Source organism: Salmo salar, chromosome ssa11 (assembly GCF_905237065.1).
Source record: "Salmo salar chromosome ssa11, Ssal_v3.1, whole genome shotgun sequence".
Classification (NCBI taxonomy): Eukaryota; Metazoa; Chordata; class Actinopteri; order Salmoniformes; family Salmonidae; genus Salmo; species Salmo salar.
In genome coordinates, this window is record NC_059452.1 from 90,571,408 (window position 1) to 90,592,666 (window position 21,259).

At 41.6% G+C, this 21,259-nt stretch overlaps 3 protein-coding genes across 4 annotated transcripts; 1 reads left to right on the plus strand and 2 right to left on the minus strand.

The window, feature by feature from the left end:
- The first annotated feature begins 1,087 nt into the window (after window positions 1–1,087).
- Window positions 1,088–9,965, plus strand: LOC106563454 (histone acetyltransferase KAT5). The gene is made up of 15 exons (XM_014129056.2): window positions 1,088–1,349; window positions 1,457–1,523; window positions 1,958–2,026; window positions 2,189–2,451; window positions 3,173–3,241; window positions 4,649–4,831; window positions 4,942–5,022; window positions 6,343–6,408; window positions 6,665–6,913; window positions 7,674–7,763; window positions 7,866–8,006; window positions 8,152–8,245; window positions 8,399–8,558; window positions 8,651–8,732; window positions 8,844–9,965. Exons 1-15 carry the CDS (start codon window positions 1,326–1,328, stop codon window positions 8,976–8,978), a joined length of 1,773 nt encoding a protein of 590 aa, XP_013984531.1. The 5' UTR covers window positions 1,088–1,325; the 3' UTR covers window positions 8,979–9,965.
- On the minus strand, window positions 9,966–15,737 carry LOC106563455 (cation channel sperm-associated protein 1). Of its 2 annotated transcripts, none has more exons than XM_045690045.1 (13): window positions 15,558–15,737; window positions 14,718–14,788; window positions 14,465–14,578; window positions 13,928–14,137; window positions 13,684–13,797; window positions 13,436–13,535; window positions 13,016–13,251; window positions 12,844–12,907; window positions 12,658–12,730; window positions 12,522–12,567; window positions 12,305–12,392; window positions 12,034–12,148; window positions 9,966–10,115 (listed from the first exon to the last, which is right to left on the minus strand). In XM_045690045.1, the coding sequence occupies exons 2-13, from the start codon at window positions 14,758–14,760 to the stop codon at window positions 10,077–10,079; spliced, it is 1,242 nt and encodes a 413-aa protein (XP_045546001.1). In that variant the 5' UTR covers window positions 14,761–14,788; window positions 15,558–15,737; the 3' UTR covers window positions 9,966–10,076. The 2 variants fall into 2 exon arrangements, with proteins under 2 accessions (XP_045546001.1, XP_013984536.2); XM_014129061.2 differs by having other exon boundaries at window positions 13,436–13,595.
- A 473-nt stretch (window positions 15,738–16,210) lies between these two features.
- On the minus strand, window positions 16,211–18,457 carry LOC106563453 (insulinoma-associated protein 1a-like). Its single transcript, XM_045690401.1, has one exon. The coding sequence runs from the start codon at window positions 17,843–17,845 to the stop codon at window positions 16,613–16,615; it is 1,233 nt and encodes a 410-aa protein (XP_045546357.1). The 5' UTR covers window positions 17,846–18,457; the 3' UTR covers window positions 16,211–16,612.
- Window positions 18,458–21,259: the final 2,802 nt, after the last annotated feature.

Here is a 21,259-nt window from a genome sequence, read left to right on the forward strand (position 1 = left end):
AAGAGTGCAGTGTATAAAGTCAAGTACTTCGGAGTATGGCTAGACGGTACACTGTCCTTCTCTCAGCACATATCTAGACTTGATTTCCTCTATCGTAATCACTTCTCTTTCAGCCCAGCTGCCAAACTAACCCCGATTCAGATTACCATCCTACCCATGCTAGATTACAGAGACATAATTTGTAGAGGTAAGGAAAGGGCAGGTAATGGTTCTCTCGAACGGCTAAATGTTCTTTACCATTCGGCCATCAGATTTGCCACCAATGCTCCTTATAGGACATATCACTGCACTCTGTACTCCTCTGTAAACTGGTCATCTCTGTAAACCTGTCGCAAGACCCACTGGTTGATGCTTATTTATAAAACCCTCTTAGGCCTCACTCCCCCCTATCTGAGATATCTACTGCAGCCCTCATCCTCCACATACAACACCTGCTCTGCCAGTCACATTCTGTTAAAAGTCCCCAAAGCACAAACATCCCTGGGTCCCTCCTCTTTTCAGTTCACTGCAGCTAGCGACTGGAACGAGCTGCAACAAACACTCAAACTGGACAGATTTATCTCAATCTCTTCATTCAAAGACTCAATCATGGACACTCTTACTGACAGTTGTGGCTGCTTTGCGTGATGTATTGTTGTCTCTACCTTCTTGCCCTTTGTGCTGTTGTCTGTGCCCAATAATGTTAGTACCATGTTTTGTATTGCTACCATGTTGTGTTGCTACCATGTTGTTGTTATGTTGTGTCGCTACCATGCTGTGTTGTTGTCTTTGGTCTCTCTTTATGTAGTGTTGTGTTGTCTCTCTTGCCATGATGTGTGTTTTGTCCTATATTTACATTTTATTTATTTTTTATTTTTAATCCCAGCCCCTGTCCCCACAGGAGGCCTTTTGGTAGGCCTTCATCGTAAATAAGAATTTTTTTCTTAACTGACTTGTCTAGTTAAATAAAAGTTAAATAAAAACATATAAATAAAAGGTTAACATGACCTTTATGAATTATGATGGATGTATGTAGTTCATGTGTTTGTTTTATTACATACTGTTTAAAAATCAAAAAAAGTGATGTTAGTTGATTAAGATTATCTCATAGAACAAAACGTCTCCTACGCCTGTGTTTAACACAGACCTTATTTTCGTCATTTTTTAAATAAAACTACAAAAACGCCATTAATTTCTACACAGGATTTGTCTAACGAACCATGACTGAGTTAGAGCCTACCAAAAGACGCCATTAATATATATCTCGATAACGGCACAGATACAAAGATGAGTCCTCTATCTATGTCCATTCCCCCATAACTCCTTGCGCGCTTCTATGTTCACAGATGACCAAAATGGCGGATTCGTCGGTGGGTACTCGATAATCCAAAATTGTTATACAATTACAACGTTTATATGTAGATGTGTGCCCTCGACTTTCATTAATATACATTTTCAATATATTTTCTTTCGACAGGTCGATGTTATCGAGGGTTGTCGGCTCCCTGTTCTCCGAAAAAATCAGGAAAACGAAGACGAGTGGCGTGAGTGTTGTCTCTTGGCTACCGCTAGTAGGGTAGCTAGCGCTACGCTAGCTGTATAATAAAACAACTGTCATGGCTGAATGTTTGAAAACACAAGCGGCTAGCTACGGCTAGTGGCAGATTGGAAACAAATGCGCTGGTTGTGTTTTACGGGGATTTAAAAATGCTTTCTACTTGTGTGTGAACGCTTGCTAGTTCGCTAACTACGTATTTTGATAGCGTGTGAATGCTGAAGTTAGTTAACTAGCTAACGTTATATTCACATGTTGTGTGCGCTGTTCGTATTTAGAATATAACGTTACTAACGTTAGCTAGATGGAGTACTTGGCTATCTAGCTAGTTTCCTACCGAATGTATAAATTGGGACCGCGAAGATGCTCATTGCTTGGATAGGTATCGATATCTGTCATGTCGTGTGATGTTTTTATTTGCAGCCCTGGCTGAAATTCTCAGTGTGAAAGAGATCCCTGGAAGAAAACTCTACTATGTCCACTATATTGACTGTGAGTAGCCTATGCCTCATGTAATTCAGAGTGAATGTAATTGTAATGTTCTGACATTGCCATCAGTGATCTTAACAGTAGAAGCACATGTATGTCTAAATGTCAATTTGGAAAACATTTGACTAGATGTATAGGTGTTTGTGTCTCTGCTTGTGTTTAAAGTCAACAAGCGTCTGGATGAGTGGGTTACTCCGGAAAGGCTTGACATGAAGAAGCTCCAGTTCCCTAAGAAGGAGGCTAAAACGCCTACTAAGAACGGGCTTCCGGGTTCACGGCCCAGCTCCCCAGAGAGAGAGGTGGTAAGAGCGGCCGGAACTGGTGCCCAACATCCCCCCAGCCGGCCCCCCCAGCCGCAAGCCCAGCAGAAGTCTCTACCCACCAAGACTTCTATACCAGACTTTCAAGTGCTGCAGCAACAAGTTCAGGTTTGGCAGTAGTGTCTTAAGCCCAGTCCTGGGAATTGTACCCTGATTCTGACAACTAACATTGTCATTGTAACCTAGATGTTTTTTTTTTTTTTTTTGCAGTTGTGCTTAATACTGAGATTTTGGACAGCTATCTTGTTTAAACCTGTCCACTAAAGTACAACCTATTTTGTGAATACCATAATTTGGTATATAGTCTTTTGAAGCTATGATAATTTATTGAAATTAGACGGGTTGAAATTATTTATAGACCTTTGTTAAATGAAAATGGCAGAATTGGTGCCTCATAAATTATTTCAAAGATCTTATAAAATGAAACGTCAAGTGGCTTCATTCAAGATTTCTGGTCTTGGCTCTGTGAGGAGACAGAAGTGGAAAATAAAGCACCAGGGGATGTATTTCTTCTGTTTTATGATATATACATGCATTTACAAATGTTTTGGCCTAAATTTGTTTTTTAAAAACGATGTATTTTTACTCCGATAATGGTTGTGTTGACCTTTGTGTTCATTTTTTTAATACACTGGCTTATAAAGTAATTCTCAGGCATGTGCAAACCACATGTTTATTTTCAACTGCTCGAATATATGCTGTCTATGCTTCTATTACAATATTTAATGGATAACATGATTAGTTCAGGTGAAAAACGCAATTCAATGCTTGTGGAGTTTTGTGACTGTCAGTTAATCCCCTTCCTCTCTTCTTTTCTGTTCAAATTCAGAGGAAGAGTCTTGATCTCAACCTTCAGACTGCCACAGCTCCTTCCAGAGGCAAAACCCTGCCCACACCGGTACAGCTTCAACTTACCCATTCTACACAGATCCATGATTAACTACTGTTTTGTCCACAAAGTCAGAATGGGTTCATAGCTAAATTTGAATAGCAACGACAACCAAATTTAGACTCACTCCAGCTATTTTTGAACTTGCAGATGTATACATCTAAAATCAAGGAAAAACATCTTGCGAGTAGATCAGTGCTCAGACTGGTTGATCTCCAATGCATTCCTAGTCGATCACCAAACATTTCTGTAAAAAAAACAACGATCAAGCCTTGCGTTCCTATTTCAAAAAATTTGTTTCGCACTGATGGCAGTAGGTACACTTGATTCAGCAGCCCTAGCGAAGGTAGAACTCCGTCTACCGGGTAGGTTCAGAGAGAAAATCAAGTGTACCTATAGGCCTACCGCTGGCCAAACAGATAACTCAGATCATGTCTACACAGTTTCCTCGAGCCATAGTCTAAAAAGAAGCCTCGAACACACAGCAAAGTTGATACTGTGAGATTTCAAAACTTTTAAAACCTTGACAAGAGAGGCCAATACAGCAAAGAGCTGCTGTTTTTGAGTGAGTTCTTGTTCAGCACTGTCGATACTTTTATAAGCCATAATGCGTGTTCTCCCTACTTCCACTCATGCTACAACCAGCACTGCAACTGCAATGAATAAGTATAGTAAAGTGTTCAGATAAGCTTGCGTTATTATTAGCGGCTTGTCTTTTTTTAAATTGTGGAATATTTCACTTTCTCTGGTCATAGGAGTAACAACATTAATTGGTGCATGAGGCAGAAATAATGCAGTGTGACTTGAGTATCGCCATCAGCTGGAAGACCATGTCCCTTTTCTCAGCGGAGGGAGGGAGGGAGAGGGGAGGGAAGGTGAGTCAGGTAAGGCAACCTCACCGCTGCTCCCTCCCTCCCATCAGACTGAACATCAGATGCAGGCCATCAGTCCAGTAAAAAAAAAAAGCTAATTATTATGCTCGCTCAACTTGTGTTACTTGTGAGACTAAGCTATTTATTACCAGTGTTTAAATATAATTTCAAAATGGTCTGGGAAGACCATTGGTAGGGCAAATGAAGCATAGCCAATATGCAGTGGGAAAGCAATTGGGCCTATACTGTTTTTAATTGGTTCATGTTGCATAGGCTTTAAAAAAAATCTGAGTGGTGATCTCGGCTTGCATTTTGACTCAAAGGTTTGTCACCTCTGGAGTATATGATAAATGATATTGTTGACTGGGTTTTTTTCCCCCCCGGCCCTAGAATATGACTGGTAATGTCATGGCTATAACACCTTGGTTATGCCTGTGGTGTGGTTGGCATTTGAAATTCCATCAACATAATCTTAAGAGATTAATTCAATGTCTCGGAATTCGTTTTTTTTCCTTCATGTCTGCCCATGTTTCGCCTCATACAGAAGAGGAAAGCAGAGTCTGTGTCCCTGGCAACACAAGTGTCCCCGGCAACCCCCGTGCCATCCTTGCCAGGTTTGGCTGAAGCCTCCCAGGTGTCAGTTTACCCTGCTGTGAGGGACACCAACACTTTCAACCTCAAATCCAACGCCCACGATGATCACGAGCAGCTTACCTCACTCACCACGGTACACCAACATTTTATAACTTTGCCCTTCTGTAATGATCAATCTCTAGCCTCCCACTATTAGTGTGTGTGTGTGTTGATTTCTTATCCCCTCTTTTCAAATCTTCCCAGAATGGTACTGCCCGTCGCCCCATGCCCAATCAACCAGGCAGGAAGAGGAAGCAGCCCCCCAACTGTGGGGGAACCGATGAGGTATGGAACACATATCCTCTTTGGGCTGGGGGGAGGTATTTTGACGTCCGGATGAAAAGGGTGCCCAAAGTAAACTTCCCCGATTGCAGTTCCTAGGGCTTCCTCTAGATGTCAACAGTCTTTAGAAAGAGTTTCAGGCAGTTTTTTGGGAAAATGAGGGAGAAGTTGAAGTTTTTGGCTCCCATTTTGGCTGTAGTGTTTCCAATGCGTGTGGAGAGAAGCGCGTTCTTTGTTATTTATCTCCGGTAAAGACAATAACGATTCTGTCTTTTATTGTTTATTTGCGTATTAGGGTACCTAAGGTTTGATTATAAACGTTGATTGACTTGTTTGGATAAGTTTATTGGTAACGTTTGGGATTCATTTTGTATGCATTTTGAAGGAGGGAAACCAAGTGGATTGTTGACTGAAGCGCGCCAGCTAAACTGAGTTTTTATGGATATAAAGAAGGACTTTATCGTACAAAAGGACCGTTTGTAATGTAACTGGGACCTTTTGGAGTGCCAACAGAAGAAGATCTTCAAAGGTAAGGCATATTATATCGCTATTTCTGACTTTCGTGTCGCAACTCCCTGGTTGAAAATGATTTGTTTCGCATTTGTATGCGGGGCGCTGTCCTCAGATAATCGCATGGTTTGCTTTCGCTGTAAAGCCTTTTTGAAATCTGACACGGCGGCTGGATTAACAACAAGTTGAGCTTTATTTTGATGTATTACACTTGTGATTTCATGAAAGTAAAATATTTATAGTAATTTAATTTGAATTGGGCGCTCTGCAATTTCACCGGATGTTGTCAAATCGATCCCGCTAAAGGGATTTGATCCCTAAGAAGATATCCAGGTAGGGCTAGGGCCCTTACTACATTGACAAGTCTGAGCCGGGATACTGGACTAGTGTTGACTCTTACTGTTCTTGACCTATATGTCTATCTTTCATGGTTATATGGTTTCAGTTAGACAGTCATCTGTTTCAGAAGCCTGTGTTGGCATCAGGACAAGCACATTTTCAACAATTTTACTTGCAGCATTGTAGTGATTGTGTGAGGAAGCAAAATTGGGTTTTACATCATTATCTGTGTGAACTATTATTATCAATTATTGTGATTTATTGCCTTCCCCTTTCTGTTTAATGTTAAGATATCCCTCCCCAAATTAACAAGGAATGAAAGAACAGGTCAATATAATATATGAAGAAATCTCCCTGTTGACCTTTAACCATTGAGTTGTCCTGAATTGGTATAATTAGTATAAACGTGAATTATTTTCCGTCCCTCTTAAATCCGTGTCCAAAAGCCCTCTAATCTGCTTGTTTTTCTGCTAGATAATTAAGGTTTTCCAGTATAACAGCAGCCCTCGATGTGCCAACGTCTATCTGCCGCCAGGAGAGGTCCGTCTCATTTCCTTCTCATTGCCTGTGTGTCTTTTGTTTCTGGAATTATTTGAAAGTTTATGGCCTTCGATCAGATCTTTATTTCATATGAGAGCTATTTCTCAGTTTCTGGCTTTGTTTAGCTGTAAAAACTGCCTATTTTTATCAGTTATTTCATTTGAATTTATTGGCTTTTGTTTGGACAAGGTTCTAACACAATGCATCAGATATGGAATACTATTGTTCTCTTCCCTTTCCTACTATTTTGTGTCAGGACTCGCAGGACAGCTCCGATGGCATCCCCTCTGCCCCTCGCATGACCGGCAGTCTGGTGTCGGACCGTAGCCATGACGACATTGTCACGCGTATGAAGAACATTGACTGCATTGAACTGGGCCGCCACAGGCTGAAGCCCTGGTACTTCTCCCCCTACCCACAGGAACTGACCACATTGCCTATTCTCTACCTCTGCGAGTTCTGCCTCAAGTACCTCAAGAGCCTTAAGTGTCTGCAGAGGCATCTGGTGAGATGCTACATAAGAATATCTCACTGTAATGTGTGTAATACCATCACAAGAGACAGGGTTGCTGTGCAGTCATGGTATTGTTTGAGCTACAGAAGACCAGGGGTCAACCAACCAGCTAGGCTGAGCTAAGGGATATAGCTACACTGAGTATACAAAACATGAATGTTCTTTCCATGATGTAGACTGATCAAGTGAATCCAGGTGAAAGGTATGATCCCTTATTGATGTCACTTGTTAAATCTACTTCAATCAGTGCAGATGAAGGGAAGGAGACAGGTTAAAGATGGATTTTTAAGCATTGACACTATTAAGACATGGATTGTGTATGTGTGCCATTCAGAGGGTGAATGGGCTAGACAAAAAAAATGTAAGTGCCTTTGAACGATGTATGGTAGTAGGCCCCAGGCGCACCGGTTTGCGTCAAGAACTGCAACGCTGGTGGGGTTTTCACGCTCAACAGTTTCCTGTGTGTATCAAGAATGGTCCTCCAGCCAACTTGGCACAACTGTGGTCCTCCAGCCAACTTGGCACAACTAAGCATTGGCGTCAACATGGGCCAGCATCCACTTGACACCTTGTAGAGTCCATCCCCTGACAAATTGAGGCTGTTCTGAGGGGAAAAAGGGGCACAACTCAACATTAGAAACGTGTTCCTAATGTTTGGTATACTCTGTGTATATGTCCACTAGGGGCTTGGATACAGATCCACCATGTTTGTGCATGTGATCCCATATTATTCGCCTGCTCTCTCATTTAGACCAAGTGTAATCTTCGGCATCCCCCTGGCAATGAGATCTACCGCAAGGGCACCATCTCCTTTTTTGAAATAGATGGCAGAAAAAACAAAGTGAGTAAAGTCCATGATCCTCCCAGCTGCATGGTCACACCTCATTATTCTGAGTTTCATTGAGATTCTCGCTTCACAACTCATTTCTCCCATGTTTTCCAGACATACTCTCAGAACCTGTGTTTACTGGCCAAGTGTTTCCTGGACCACAAGACGCTGTACTATGACACAGACCCCTTCCTCTTCTACGTCATGACAGAGTACGACTCCAAGGGCTTCCACATAGTGGGCTACTTCTCCAAGGTACACTGAACTCCCCTTATATCCTGGTATTAGCAGGTAAACATCCACTGCTCACATCAGCAATAATCCTATGAAATAATTCCTTAGACATGTTGAAAATACATAAGCGTTTTGCAGCTGACTTATCCTTGCTTTCTGTGCGCAGGAGAAAGAGTCGACGGAAGATTACAACGTGGCTTGTATCCTCACCTTACCTCCCTACCAGAGGAGAGGCTATGGCAAATTGCTCATTGAGTTCAGTAAGTGACATAACTGACTTTAAATATTGGATCTCGGTGTAAATGTGTACAACCATTGTACTTCTACCTCCGTGTCAAAATGATATGTGGGAGTGTTGAAATGTGGCCATTCGGTATGCCATAACTAAGGGTCTTGTTTCTGTTGGTCTTCAGGTTATGAGCTGTCTAAGGTAGAGGGGAAGACGGGCACACCAGAGAAGCCTCTGTCTGACCTGGGGCTGCTCTCCTACCGCTCCTACTGGTCCCAGACCATCCTGGAGATCCTCATGGACCTCAAGCCTGACAACGGGGAGAGGCCTCAGATCACAATCAAGTATGACTCTGTCCTGTTATTCTCTGATTGTTTTCTTTTATAGCTCAAGTTGCTTCTGTAACCTAATATCACATTGTCTTGTATATTTCCAGTGAGATCAGCGAGATCACCAGTGTGAAGAAAGAGGATGTCATATCTACACTTCAGTACCTAAACCTAATAAACTACTATAAGGTGAGCGATACTAGAGTGCAGGGGACAGCACTTCAGCACTGTACTTTTAGCTGTTAAGGGAACAATCTTGATCAGCATATTTGAACCTCTTCTCTCCCTATGGTTTCTCAGGGCCAGTATATTCTGACTCTTTCAGAGGACATAGTGGAGGGGCATGAGAGAGCAATGCAGAAGCGTCATCTGCCCATCGACCCCAAATGCCTTCACTTCACCCCCAAGGACTGGAGCAAGAGGGGCAAGTGGTAGAACCCTGTTTGGTTCTCCTGGCCACACTCTCCCTCTTACCACAGACTTTCCTGAAGCAATCAGGATGGAGAGCACCACAGGTCTCCTCAGAGGGAGCTTCAATAGATTTATTTTTTCTTCCCCCTAATCGTCATCGGACCCTTTTTTGTTGAAGATTTAAAAATGAACAAGAACTGTTTATTACCCATGTTTCATCTCACTGTTCTGTCTTTGACACAAGTATATACATTTTCTTAGTCTCATAGTGGGAATGGTCATAATTTCAGATTGAGGGCTCCTACCCTCGGTTTCTTCACCTTCCTGGCGCACTCTGTTGAAGGCACTCTTGGACTAGAATATGAATATGTTAGAATATGTGCTCATGTTAGTGAAAATCATTCCGTTATTGTTTTGGATGTAATCCTGGATTTTGACTACACGTCCAGTTTCATTGATCCAACACACAATGAGAACTACAGATCTAACTGTGCTTGTAATTGTATATACACCATCCTGTTTTATAAATGATTTTTAAAGTGGTGAAGCATTTCTGTATGTCAAATGTAATGTGCGGGGATGCTCAGTACAGAAAATAAGCCATGTCGAACTGTTACAAGAATGTAAATGTGGATACATGTACAGTTCTGTCCTTTTTTTAAAACTTGAATGTAAATTAACATGTTTGGCACTGTGTGTGTCATTTAATTTAATTACTATTTACTGTACATTTGTGTATTTGGAACAAGTGATTCATACTTTGTTTTTGTGTTGTTGCTAATATTTAGTTATTTCCCTTTTATATTTAAGTGCAAATTCAACATTGATTTGGTTTCTCTTTTGTATTATCTGAACAGTGTGTGGTTTAGAGTGGGGGAATGGGTGATTAAAAGAGAAAGTTCACATTTTCGGCAACACTGAGAGGCTATAAATCTAACAAACATGAGCTTTATATAAAAAAAAGCCTAAGAAGCTGGATTTACACATATCTAATAAACTAGGACACTTTTACTGGGTTTCATGACTTTAATGAGTTCTCAAAGGATAAAATCTGAGTTGCCATCACTGATCTGGAGAAAGAAATAAGGGTTTCTTTACTAAGTTTGACCCTTCTTATTTCCCCTATTCGTGGTCATTCCCCTGACTGTCGTCCTCTGTTGCCTGAAAAGGACATCAATACAACGGTTTAGGAGCTGAATCAGAAGCCTTATTCCTTGGGTGTTTACACATTTCCAGGTATCTATGGCTGCAGTTACACAGGAAGCCCAATTCTGATATTTTGCCGAATTAGTTGCAAAAGAGCTGATCTGATTGGTCAAGAGACCAATTTCCTGGTAAAAATATCAGAATTGGGCTGCCTGTGTACACGCAGCCTTAGGCAGCAGACATTAATTTATATGTACAGTTGAAGTCTGAAGTTTACATACACCTTAGCCAAATACATTTAAACTCAGTTTTTCACAATTCCTATCATTTAATCCTAGTAAAAATTCCCTGTCTTAGGTCAGTTAGGATCACCACTTTATTTTAAGAATGTGAAATGTCAGAATAATAGTAGAGAGAATGATTTATTTCATCTTTTATTTCTTTCATCACATTCTCAGGGGGTCAGAAGTTTACATACACTCAATTAGTATTTGGTAGCATTGCCTTTAAATTGTTGAACTTGGGTCAAACGTTTAGGGTAGCCTTCCACAAGCTTCCCACAATAAGTTGGGTGAATTTTGGCCCATTCCTCCTGACAGAACTGGTGTAACGGAGTCAGGTTTGTAGGCCTCCTTGCTCGCACACGCTTTTTAAATTCTGCCCACACATTTTCTATAGGATTGAGGTCAGAGCTTTGTGATGGCCACTCTAATACCTTGACTTTGTTGCCATTTTGACACAACTTTGGAAGTATGCTTGGGGACATTGTTCATTTGGAAGACCCATTTGCGACCAAGCTTTAACTTCCTGACTGATGTCTTGAGATTTTGCTTCAATATATCCGCATAATTTCCCTTCCTCATGATGCCATCTGTTTTGTGAAGTGCACCAGTCCTTCCTGCAGCAAAGCACCCCCACAACATGATGCTGCCACACCCGTGCTTCATGGTTGGGATGGTGTTCTTCAGCTGGCAAGCATCCCCCCTTTTCCTCCAAACATAACAATGGTCATTACGGCCAAACAGTTCTATATTTGTTTCATCAGACCAGAGGACATTTCTCCAAAAAGTGTGATCTTTGTCCCCATGTGCAGTTGCAAACCATAGTCTGGCTTTTTTAATGGCGGTTTTGGAGCAGTGGCTTCTTCCTTGCTGAGCGGCCTTTCAGGTTATGTCGATATTGGACTCGTTTTACTGTGGATATCGATACTTTTGTACCTGTTTCCTTTAGCATCTTCACAAGGTCCTTTGCTGTTGTTCTGGGATTGATTTGCACTTTTCGCACCAAAGTACGTTCATCTCTAGGAGACGGAACGCGTCTCCTTCCTGAGCGGTATGATGGCTGCGTGGTCCCATGGTGTTTATACTTGTGTACTATTGTTTGTACAGATGAACGTGGTACCTTCAGGCGTTTGGAAATTGCTGCCAAGGATGAACCAGACTTGTGGAGGTCTACAATTTCTTTTCCCATGATGTCAAGCAAAAACACACTGAGTTTGAAGGTAGGCCTTGAAATACATCCACAGGTACACCTCCAATTGACTCAAATTATGTCAATTAGCCTATCAGAAGCTTCTAAAGCCATTACATTTTCTGGAATTTTCCAAGCTGTTTAAAGGCACAGTCAACTTAGTGAATGTAAACTTCTGACCCACTGGAATTGTGATACAGTGAATTATAAGTGAAATCATCTGTAAACAATTGTTGGAAAAATTACTTGTGTCATGCACAAAGTAGATGTCCTAACCAACTTGCCAAAACTATAGTTTGTTAACAAGAAATGTGTGGAGTGGTTGAAAAACGAGTTTTAATGACTCCAACCTAAGTGTATGTAAACTTCCGACTTCAACTGTAAGTAAAATAGAGCTATATTGTACTCCGCTCCAGAAGTTTCTGTCTACAGAGAGAATGTCTACAGAGAGAAATGCTCTCACCTCAAAGAAGGTGTCAATGAGGCGCTCCAGAACACAGCCCTGGGAGCGAAACGTCTGCTGGTTCTGATCTATGGATGCCAGCAGTCTGAGGTAGCTGGTGATCAGCTCTATTTCCCTATGGACCAGTCATGTTGGGGCTCTTGTTAGAATGCAACTACAGCACATAGACTAGTTTGTAAAATGGCTTGGCAAAACAGGCTTTTCTGTTTGCATTGTGAACCAAATTGACAGCTGTTTTTTCTCCTGTTTCGTGTTAGACATAGTTTCTTACCTCTTTCCATACTTATTTTCACTATAGGTCAATTTGAGGGCCTCTTCATAGAACTCCTCATCAGTCTGTGGTTCAATGGGCTGGGGCTCTACAGACAGGAGGAGAGGAGACTGGTTCAGTCCTGTCTTTCTGCTGCTTATTGTTTGTATTTTGCCTCACCCACAAGTACATGTGGAGCCTTTTGAAAAATGTAGGACCGACCGACCGACCAACCAACCTAACTTCTTCATTGACTGCATCTCGCTCTCATATACATCCTGGAACTAAAGTAGAAAAGAATGCAGTGGTATGTTCAGCAAAATCTACTCCAGTGTCTGTCTTTTTTGCCTTATTGTTTGTCATGGTCGGAATACCTTTTGGATCTTTGACGCCATCCGTCTCTTGATTGTCATCTGGAAGTTGTCGACAAGGACAGCAATGAATAGACTATGTAGAGAAAATTACAATGTATAATAAAAAGGGTGTTTGCTCTTGAAGAACATAGTAGGAGTATCAGACATGCATTGTAGTGTCTTAGTTGCAACATCAAGCCTACTCACTTGAGGAAAGTGAAGTATTCCACCACAATGTACAGGACAAGGAAGATGATAATATGAGGTGCACCTGTCATTTATAGAAAGTTAAAGTCTTGACCACAAATAGTTACATGATTGATGATGCCCAACTTCTAGACCATGCATGACACACACACTGTAGTGTTCCCTCCCTCACCGTTGTCTCGGCTGGTAGAGTAGATGAAAGCCCAGTCATCCAGCGTGAGCAGCTGGAACAGAGTGAAAATTGTCCGAAACATGGTGCCAAAGCGATGCGGGTCAGACTCATTGAACATCTCTCGGAAAATGACAGCGAACATGAAGAGGAATGTGAACATGAGGATGATGATGGCCCCCATGGACTGGAGAGACTGGAGACAGGTGGACACGATGGACTGGAAATTTTGGAGAAAGCTGTCAAGGAAAGGATGACATGTTACTGAACCATGATGAAAGATATTAGATGTTGATGTATTAATAAAGGTTATGTACTTGGGGTGTCAGAGTTCATCCATTGAAGTGCTGTCAAAGGAAATCAAACAGAGGGGTGGTCGGTCTGAATAATGAGTTAATGCTGAAAAACCCTCATGTATCCTACCGGATGGTATGCAAGACCCGGAACGCTCGGATGGCCCGGACCCCTTTGAAGAGCTTGAGGATGCGGAAGATTGTGGATGCCTGACCTCCACTGAAGTTCCCTGTAGACTCAATGAGTGGCAGTAGGAAGTCAATGAGGCTCATCGTAATGATGAGAAAGTCTGAGACAGGCAGAGAACAGAGGGGAAAAATAGAAATGAGATGAAACAGTGGGAGACTGATCCCAAGCCAATGCAAGCAGCTACCTACCCAGGTCATTCCAGGGGTTTTTGAAGTAGAGTCGACCCCAGACAAGCAATTTCAGCACACATTCCATTAAATAGATTGCCAGAAAAGCAGAATCCAAAGCTGAGAAGAACCACCCTAGCATTGGGAAACAAAACAGATGTCATTAACACACTTCAACCCATGCATGAGCTCTTTATGCAGGAGAATAGAGAACTTACTAAAAGTAGATTTTAAAAAGTCAATGTATTTTCCCTGTTTCTCACACCTCCTCTCACAGTCACACTTTCAAATGTCTGGGCCACCAGGGTCCCTGTGTTGAGCACCACCACAAACAGGATGAACTTGTCAAACATGGGGTCTTCTGTGAAGGCCACAATGATCCTGAACAGCTGATGCATCCAGTCCTGCAGAGCACCCCATGCCCTCAGCCAACCTTTTCTAGAGTTTCGCTGCTCCTGGATCCTCCGCTGCTCATCTGAGAGAAAGAGAGAGAGGAGAAGGGGGAGAGATGGAGGGAGGGGTGGATGCACACACCACAGGAGGTTGGTGGCACCTTAACTGGGGAGGATGGGCTCGTGGTAATGACTGGAACGGAATTGGTTGAATGGTTTCAAACACATCAAACATGTTTGACTCTTCTATTTATTCCATTGCAGCCATTACAATGTGTCTGTTCTCCTATAGCTCCTCCCACCAGCCTCCTCTGGCACACACATAATTAAAGTGGCCGTTGTGAGTTGTAACTTTTCAGGAACAGTTTGCCCCTATGACGATAGTCGTCAGTATACCATACTTCACATACCTTTTTGGATGAGCCTCTTCAACATTTCACCATCTAAGGCCGCACATGTTGAGAACACTCGCTTCTTGTGTGGTTGCTTGGCGGCTACAGATGACTTGTGGTGGCTGGTTGAGCCTGCATAATAGATAATGAATGATGATGCTCATAGACATACAAATACACAGAAGTACAGAGAGATTTGATGACAGTGTGGATTATAAATATTGGATTCTGGAGTCATTCTTCCATGTAAAAGTAAAACGTTGGGTCTTACCCTTTCCAGCCACTGTCTGCCTGTATGATGGTCGATTTTCCATCTTGCACTCCAGGCTAAACACACACACACTGCAGAGAAGAGTACCAGAGAAGTATAATGAAAACATGTAACATCAAACCTGTATCTCTTATTGTAACAACCTGTAAAGCTACTGACCACCAAAATGGTCATAGTGGAGAACCTTGAGCACTTTCTGATGGCAGCACAATGATTTATTGTATTGTTAGACTTTGAGGAACTTTAGTTTTCCAAGGGAACATTACTACATGCCATCACTACTTTATCTTCACAACAATTCCCAGTGTCATTAGCTACAAACACTTCTAATTAAGGCATCTGTCAAATATCCATCAATACAAACAAGTCGCTAAGTATTTACCGGATTGTCTCTGGAAAAGAAAAAACTTCGGTTCGGCATGGAGGAATGGTACAGAATGCCACTGGAATACATCTGTGCGTCATAAGGACTTCTTTATTCTCAACGCTTCCTTGACCATTCTATTCCATCCATTCTATTCTAGTCTACTGTGCTATTCTTTTTCGCTTTTTCTCTCTCCGCAAGGGTGCGGGATGATAACAGTGTAGCTTACAACAATTGTTTCCATTTGATGTGAGAGGATCTCTTGCGTCAAAAATGAATGAAGGACTCTTCCTTGGCTTGTTATAATAAGCCATTTCAATTTGAACCATTTAAATTTATTTTGGAATAGTGGTGAAAAAACAGGGCGTAGCCTACTTGTATTTTGTCCAATTTCTAACACATTTTGAAATAGTAATATGGTTAAATTTTGAAATGTAGGTCGTCATTGTAAATAAGAACGTTCTTAACTGACTTACCTGTATAAATAAAGGTGACACGAATATTTTTTTAAATAGGCTATTCACTACGTTTTATGTAAACAACGATACGTGCATAATTTCGTAAATTTAGGCAAAATTGTTATTTCGGATTTTTCTTTTACCCGTAAGAATTCGAAAACAACATCCTGTCTGTGGAATTTAAGACTGATAACCGTTATCCTACTTCCGGCAGTCACGGAGTACCCCCAACAGTACACATTTTTGATGTGACCCTGGACACCTAATTCAACTTGTCAACTTATCATCAAGCCCTCAATGAGTTGAATCAGGTGAGTTTGTCAGGGACAACAACCAAAATGTGTGCTGTTGGGGGTACTCGAGGACTGGAGTTGGAAAACAGTCCTACTGCACCCTTCGCCTGAAGTTGGACCTAATGACCACTGTCAAGGTCGATGCGTAAAGTTGGAAAAATGTATTTTCGATAAGGACTATTCTACATCAAATGGGTACATGGAATAGTCCATGTTTTTTAATAGCCTATTTGCTCTAAATAAAGAGAATACTTTTAGAATTGGTGTTGGAGATTATATGGTATGTATGGTAAATGGATGTTACAGAAAATGGATCTAACCTAACAAAAAGTAAAAACACCATGACAAATTTTCTACAATAAATACACAATTGCATAGTAGATTTATACTCCCTTTATTATTTTCGGAAGAAGTTGGCATGGTAATATTGTTTCAACGAAAAATATTACATTCATTTGGTCAGAGGTAATTAGAGGCAATGCGAAATTGCTTTTTTGTCATTACGCAAATCATCACAGTCAAAGGCAAAACGATTAATACAAATGTGGGCAGATAAATAAACAAACACATACATTATTAAATAAACAAATAAATAAATATCAAATAAATAATTGATTAGATAGATAGATAAATATAACTTTGTAGAAAACAAAACTAATTTACACAAAACTATAGCCTACTATTCAGGAGAAACATTTCTGATTTCACAACAATTGTTTACAATAACTCTGTCCAAACATGGAATTCAGTCATAATGCCGAAGCAAACAGTCTGAGGTTATTAAATCGTTTGAGACAAAACGATGACCTGTCTGCTCTCCGTTGGGTGATATTTGTTTATGTGTCTGGTGAGGCCAGAGGAGGAGAATACACTTTCACTACAGAATCGACACGGAAACACCTCTCCTGTCACCTTTGTGATGCACTCAGTCCCTGCGTATTTGGAGAAGGGCTCGGGTGTTTCTGGGCCGGACTCGTGCAGGTTGCTGTGTTGTTGGTCGGAGACTTTGGCCGAATGAGACTGATTCTGAGGATGACTAGCTGCTTTCCTATTGTGCAAGGCCAAGTGTTTCCTCAGGTACGCTTGTTTTCTGAATTTCTTTGAGCACTGTGGGCAGCTGAACATCATTTCTTCATCAGAGCCCGAGTCTGAGGGTGGCGGGGAGGCTGTTGGTATGTCAGGCCGGCTCTCCTCTCTCTGTGATGAGACTCTCTCCACTTGAAAACCCATTGGCTTGTGCCAACGTCGGTGGGAGGCCAGGTTAGCGGGACAACTAAAAACTTTGTCACACTCGTCGCAGCGATATTCGACTCGGACGATGCGAGAGCACTTGTGGAAGGCCAAAGTGAGAGGGTCTGCATACCGCTCCTTGCAAAGCTGACAGATGAATTCTCCAGGCGGACTGCTGGTGTTGGAGCGCTGCTTCACCTCATCCTCTGCCTCCTCTGTAATGCGCAGTCCGAGGACGGGAGATGTGGTTACCTCATCCCGGAGGCTGGACCTCTTCTCTTGGTTTTGGGAGCTTGAGGACTTGCGCTTTTTGGAGTTAGTATGGGAAGATTTAGCGTTGGAGGAGGCAGGCCGCTTCACTGCTGCATATTTAGCATTCCCGCACATGGTGTCCAGTCTGGTGGTCATCTCCTGAAGAGACGACGACACTGGGGAACCATCAATGGTGAAGCTTCCCAAATTTGCCTCGGGGAAGGTATTTGCTGGAGCAGGAGAAAGAGAGCTTAGCATTTGATGAGCGGCGTCCACGGGTGTGTATTGATATCCCTCGCTGTCAGGCCGGGTCGGGCTGAGTGAAGGCGGACAGTGAGACTCTGGAATTCCACCGAAAATACCCCGGCTGGGAACTCTGATAAAGTTGTGGCACACGGAAGGCAGTGCATGAGCCGGGGCATTCTCGACCAGCGAAGAACAGTTGGCGTCCAGCGCCAAGTCCTCCTCGCGTATCCTGTATGAAACAGGACCAGCCTTTTTAGAACGTTTTATAAGGAAACCCTTTGGCATGGTGACTGTCAGGAAGCACACACGACGCGTTATAAACAACCTCAATAAGATTTTGCTGTTAAAGTCGAGGCCAGGAATTGGAAAGAGGCGTGTGTAATCGTAGTGCGCTCTATTCGCTCTGCGGTACTTGTCCCCACACTGGCCCTCTGTCGTTTGTCTCGGTCTTTATAAAGGCCCCGAGCGGTCATTATGCGTCAGTTAGGACGCAGATGGCAGCAGTCCAGCCGTCAATAGAAAGGCCCGGCAACATGATCCACCGGGAGTCTCTGAGGAGCACAGCGGCAGATGTCAGCCTCCCCCATTGCGGAGTCCCCCCCAGACCACTTGTCCCGTCCTTGACGGTCCCTAGCCATTATGCAGATTACACAGAGCCACACCACACTTATCCAGCCTTTATCCTCCCATGTCCTCTGAGACTATTCAACACACACGTACCGCAGCCGTCCATCCATTCATCAAAACGCACGATTCAAAAGGAGGGGGAGGGGCGCGAGTCAGGCTTGTGCCAGTTTGGGGGTAAAGAGGCAGAGAGAAGAGGCACAGCACCAGTACATCTATGCAGATCAGTGCTCAATGCGCTGCTCAAATACACCTTAAACATCGGCGTCCAGGGGCATTCAAACTGTTGAACAATTTCATTTAATTGAATGTGATTTCAACATCAAGAAAATAAAAATCACCAAAAAAGTAACTCGGTATGTGGAGTTATTTTACGTTTTGGAAATGCAGGCACTGATGTGAAGGGGATACCAATTATTTTATCATCAACGTTTAAATAAATTCTGCTCCCTAGTTGTGGCAAACATTGAATACCGCCAACGTCAAACGTCTCAACTGAACAATAGAAACAGTCTGTCATGTCATTGTCAGTGAAATTAACCATTTTCATCACACGTCTACAATATGGCGAAAAAAAACACATTACATATACAGACCCAACCCCCAACTTTACAAAATACATATTATTAGCAGCAAAGCTATCTGAATCAAGGCTGTCTTGTAAAGGGCAACAAAAACGTTTGAAATCAATAAATGGTAAAGGTCACAGACCAAACATCTTCCATAGCCTAACTGTAAAGCCATGAAACATGTGACAGGTTTACCTATAAACTAAATGTCAGTGTTTAAAACTTAAACATAAGGCATTTAGATTTGACAATTAATGTTCTCACCTTAAACACAGGTTGTTTAGTATGCAAGATTAAACATGACAGTCAGCTTTTTCCAGTCACATTCCAACCAGGAGAACACCTATATCTCCTGTGTTCAGATTTTAAGCACTAGTGTTTACTTTCCCATCATCCTGCTTAGAGTGCATTGTCAATAGAAATTGATGTGACTTTCCATGCCTTTTATTCAGATCAGTGTTAGGAATCTGTCATCTTACCTACACTGAACAAAAATATAAATGCGGCATTTAAAGTGTTGATAGGACTGGAGAAATGCAACAACTCTCAGATGAATAGACAGAGCTATGGATGCAAGGACTGACCATCCATGATATCAAAATGATTGTTTTAAACATGTTATGAGGCTATACAGTGTTTGTTTACATTTACAAAGATAAACTTACATTTTGGGTTCTCATGGAGTGTGACAGTTGAAATATGACCATGAGGCATTTCTAAGTTATATTCTTTAAGAATCAATGGATATACAGTACCAGTCAAAAGTTTGGACACACCTACTCATTCCAGGGTTTTTCTTTATTATTACTATTTTCTATATTGTAGAATAATACTGAAGACATCAAAACTATAAAATAACACATATGGAATCATGTAGTAACCAAAAATGTGTTAAACAAATCAAAATATATTTTATATTTTAAATTCTTCAAAGTAGCCAACCTTTGCCACAGCTTTGCACACTCTTGGCATTCTCTCAACCAGCTTCATGAGGCAGTCACCTGGAATGCTTTTCAATTAACAGGTGTGCCTTGTTAAAAGTTAATTTTGGGAATTTCTTTTCTTCTTAAAACTTCTTATGGCTCAAATCCCGTTAAAGGGATCGATTTGACAACATCCGGTGAAATGGCAGAGCGCCAAATTCCCAAAAATTATTACAAATATTTAACTTTCATACATTCACAAGTGCAACACACCAAATTGAAGCTTAACTTCTTGTTAATCTAGCCATCGTGTCAGATTTCAAAAAGGCTTTACGGAGAAAGCACACCATGCGATTATGTTAGGTCAGCGCCTAGTCACAAAAAAACATACATCCATTTTCCAGCCAAAGAGAGGAGTCACAAAAAGCAGAAATAGAGATAAAATTAATCACTAAACTTTGATGATCTTCATCAGATGGCACTCATAGGACTTCATGTTACACAATACATGTATGTTTTGTTCGATAAAGTTCATATTTATATCCAAAAATCTCAGTTTACATTGGCGCATTATGTTCAGTAATGTTTTGCCTCCAAAACATCCAGTGATTTTGCAGAGAGCCACATCAATTTACAGAAATATTCATCATAAACGTTGATGAAAGATACAGGTGTTATACATAGGATTAAAGATAAACTTCTCCTTAATGCAACCGCTGTGTCAGATTTCAAAAAAGCTTTTCGGCGAAAGCACACCATGCGATAATCTGAGTACAGCGCTCAGCCACCAAAACAAGCCATACAGATACCCGCCATGTTGTGGAGTCAACAAAAGTCAGAAATAGCGTTATAAATATTCACTTACCTTTGATGATCTTCATCGAAATGCACTCCCAGGAATCCCAGTTCCACAATAAATGTTTGTTTTCTTCGATAAAGTTAATCTTTATGTCCAAATACCTCCTTTTTGTTCACGCGTTTAGTTCACTAATCCAAATGCACAAAGCGGGGGCACTAAGTCCAGGCGAAAAGTCAAAAAAGTTCCATTGAAGTTCGTAGAAACATGTCAAACGATGTATATAATCAATCTTTAGGATGATTTTATCATAAATGTTCAATAATATTCCAACCGGACATCTCCGTTGTTATTAGAAAGGAAAGGGAACGGAGCTCGCGCTCACGGCTGTGCGCGATAAACAACTCATAGCTTTCAGCTGAGCCACTTACTGTGAGTAGTCTTATTCTCTCCCCTTTCACAATATAAGCCTGAAACAACTTTCTAAAGACTGTTGACATCTAGTGGAAGCCGTAGGAAGTGCAATCTGACCCGATTTACACTGTATATTGGATAGGTAATCACTTGAAAAACTACAAACCTCAGATTTCCCACTTCCTGGTTGGATTTTTCTCAGGTTTTCGCCTGCCATATGAGTTCTGTTATACTCACAGACATCATTCAAACAGTTTAAGAAACTTCAGAGTGTTTTCTATCCACATCTACGAATTATATGCATATTCTAGCTTCTGGGCCTGAGTAGCAGGCAGTTTACTCTGGGCACGCTTTTCATCCGGACGTGAAAATA

Excerpts from the sequence above, each read along its gene's own strand:
- LOC106563454 (XM_014129056.2), top strand. The coding sequence starts at position 1,326 with ATGACCAAAATGGCGGATTCGTCG. Across the intron at positions 3,242-4,648 it reads GCAAAACCCTGCCCACACCG|AAGAGGAAAGCAGAGTCTGT; the intron begins GTACAGCTTCAA and ends CGCCTCATACAG. Across the intron at positions 8,246-8,398 it reads CAAATTGCTCATTGAGTTCA|GTTATGAGCTGTCTAAGGTA; the intron begins GTAAGTGACATA and ends GTTGGTCTTCAG.
- LOC106563455 (XM_014129061.2), bottom strand. The coding sequence starts at position 14,760 with ATGGAAAATCGACCATCATACAGGCAGACAGTGGCTGGAAAGG. Across the intron at positions 12,731-12,843 it reads GAATACTTCACTTTCCTCAA|TCTATTCATTGCTGTCCTTG; the intron begins GTGAGTAGGCTT and ends TTCTCTACATAG. Across the intron at positions 12,149-12,304 it reads GAAAATAAGTATGGAAAGAG|GGAAATAGAGCTGATCACCA; the intron begins GTAAGAAACTAT and ends ACTGGTCCATAG.
- LOC106563453 (XM_045690401.1), bottom strand. The coding sequence starts at position 17,845 with ATGCCAAAGGGTTTCCTTATAAAACGTTCTAAAAAGGCTGGTCCTGTT.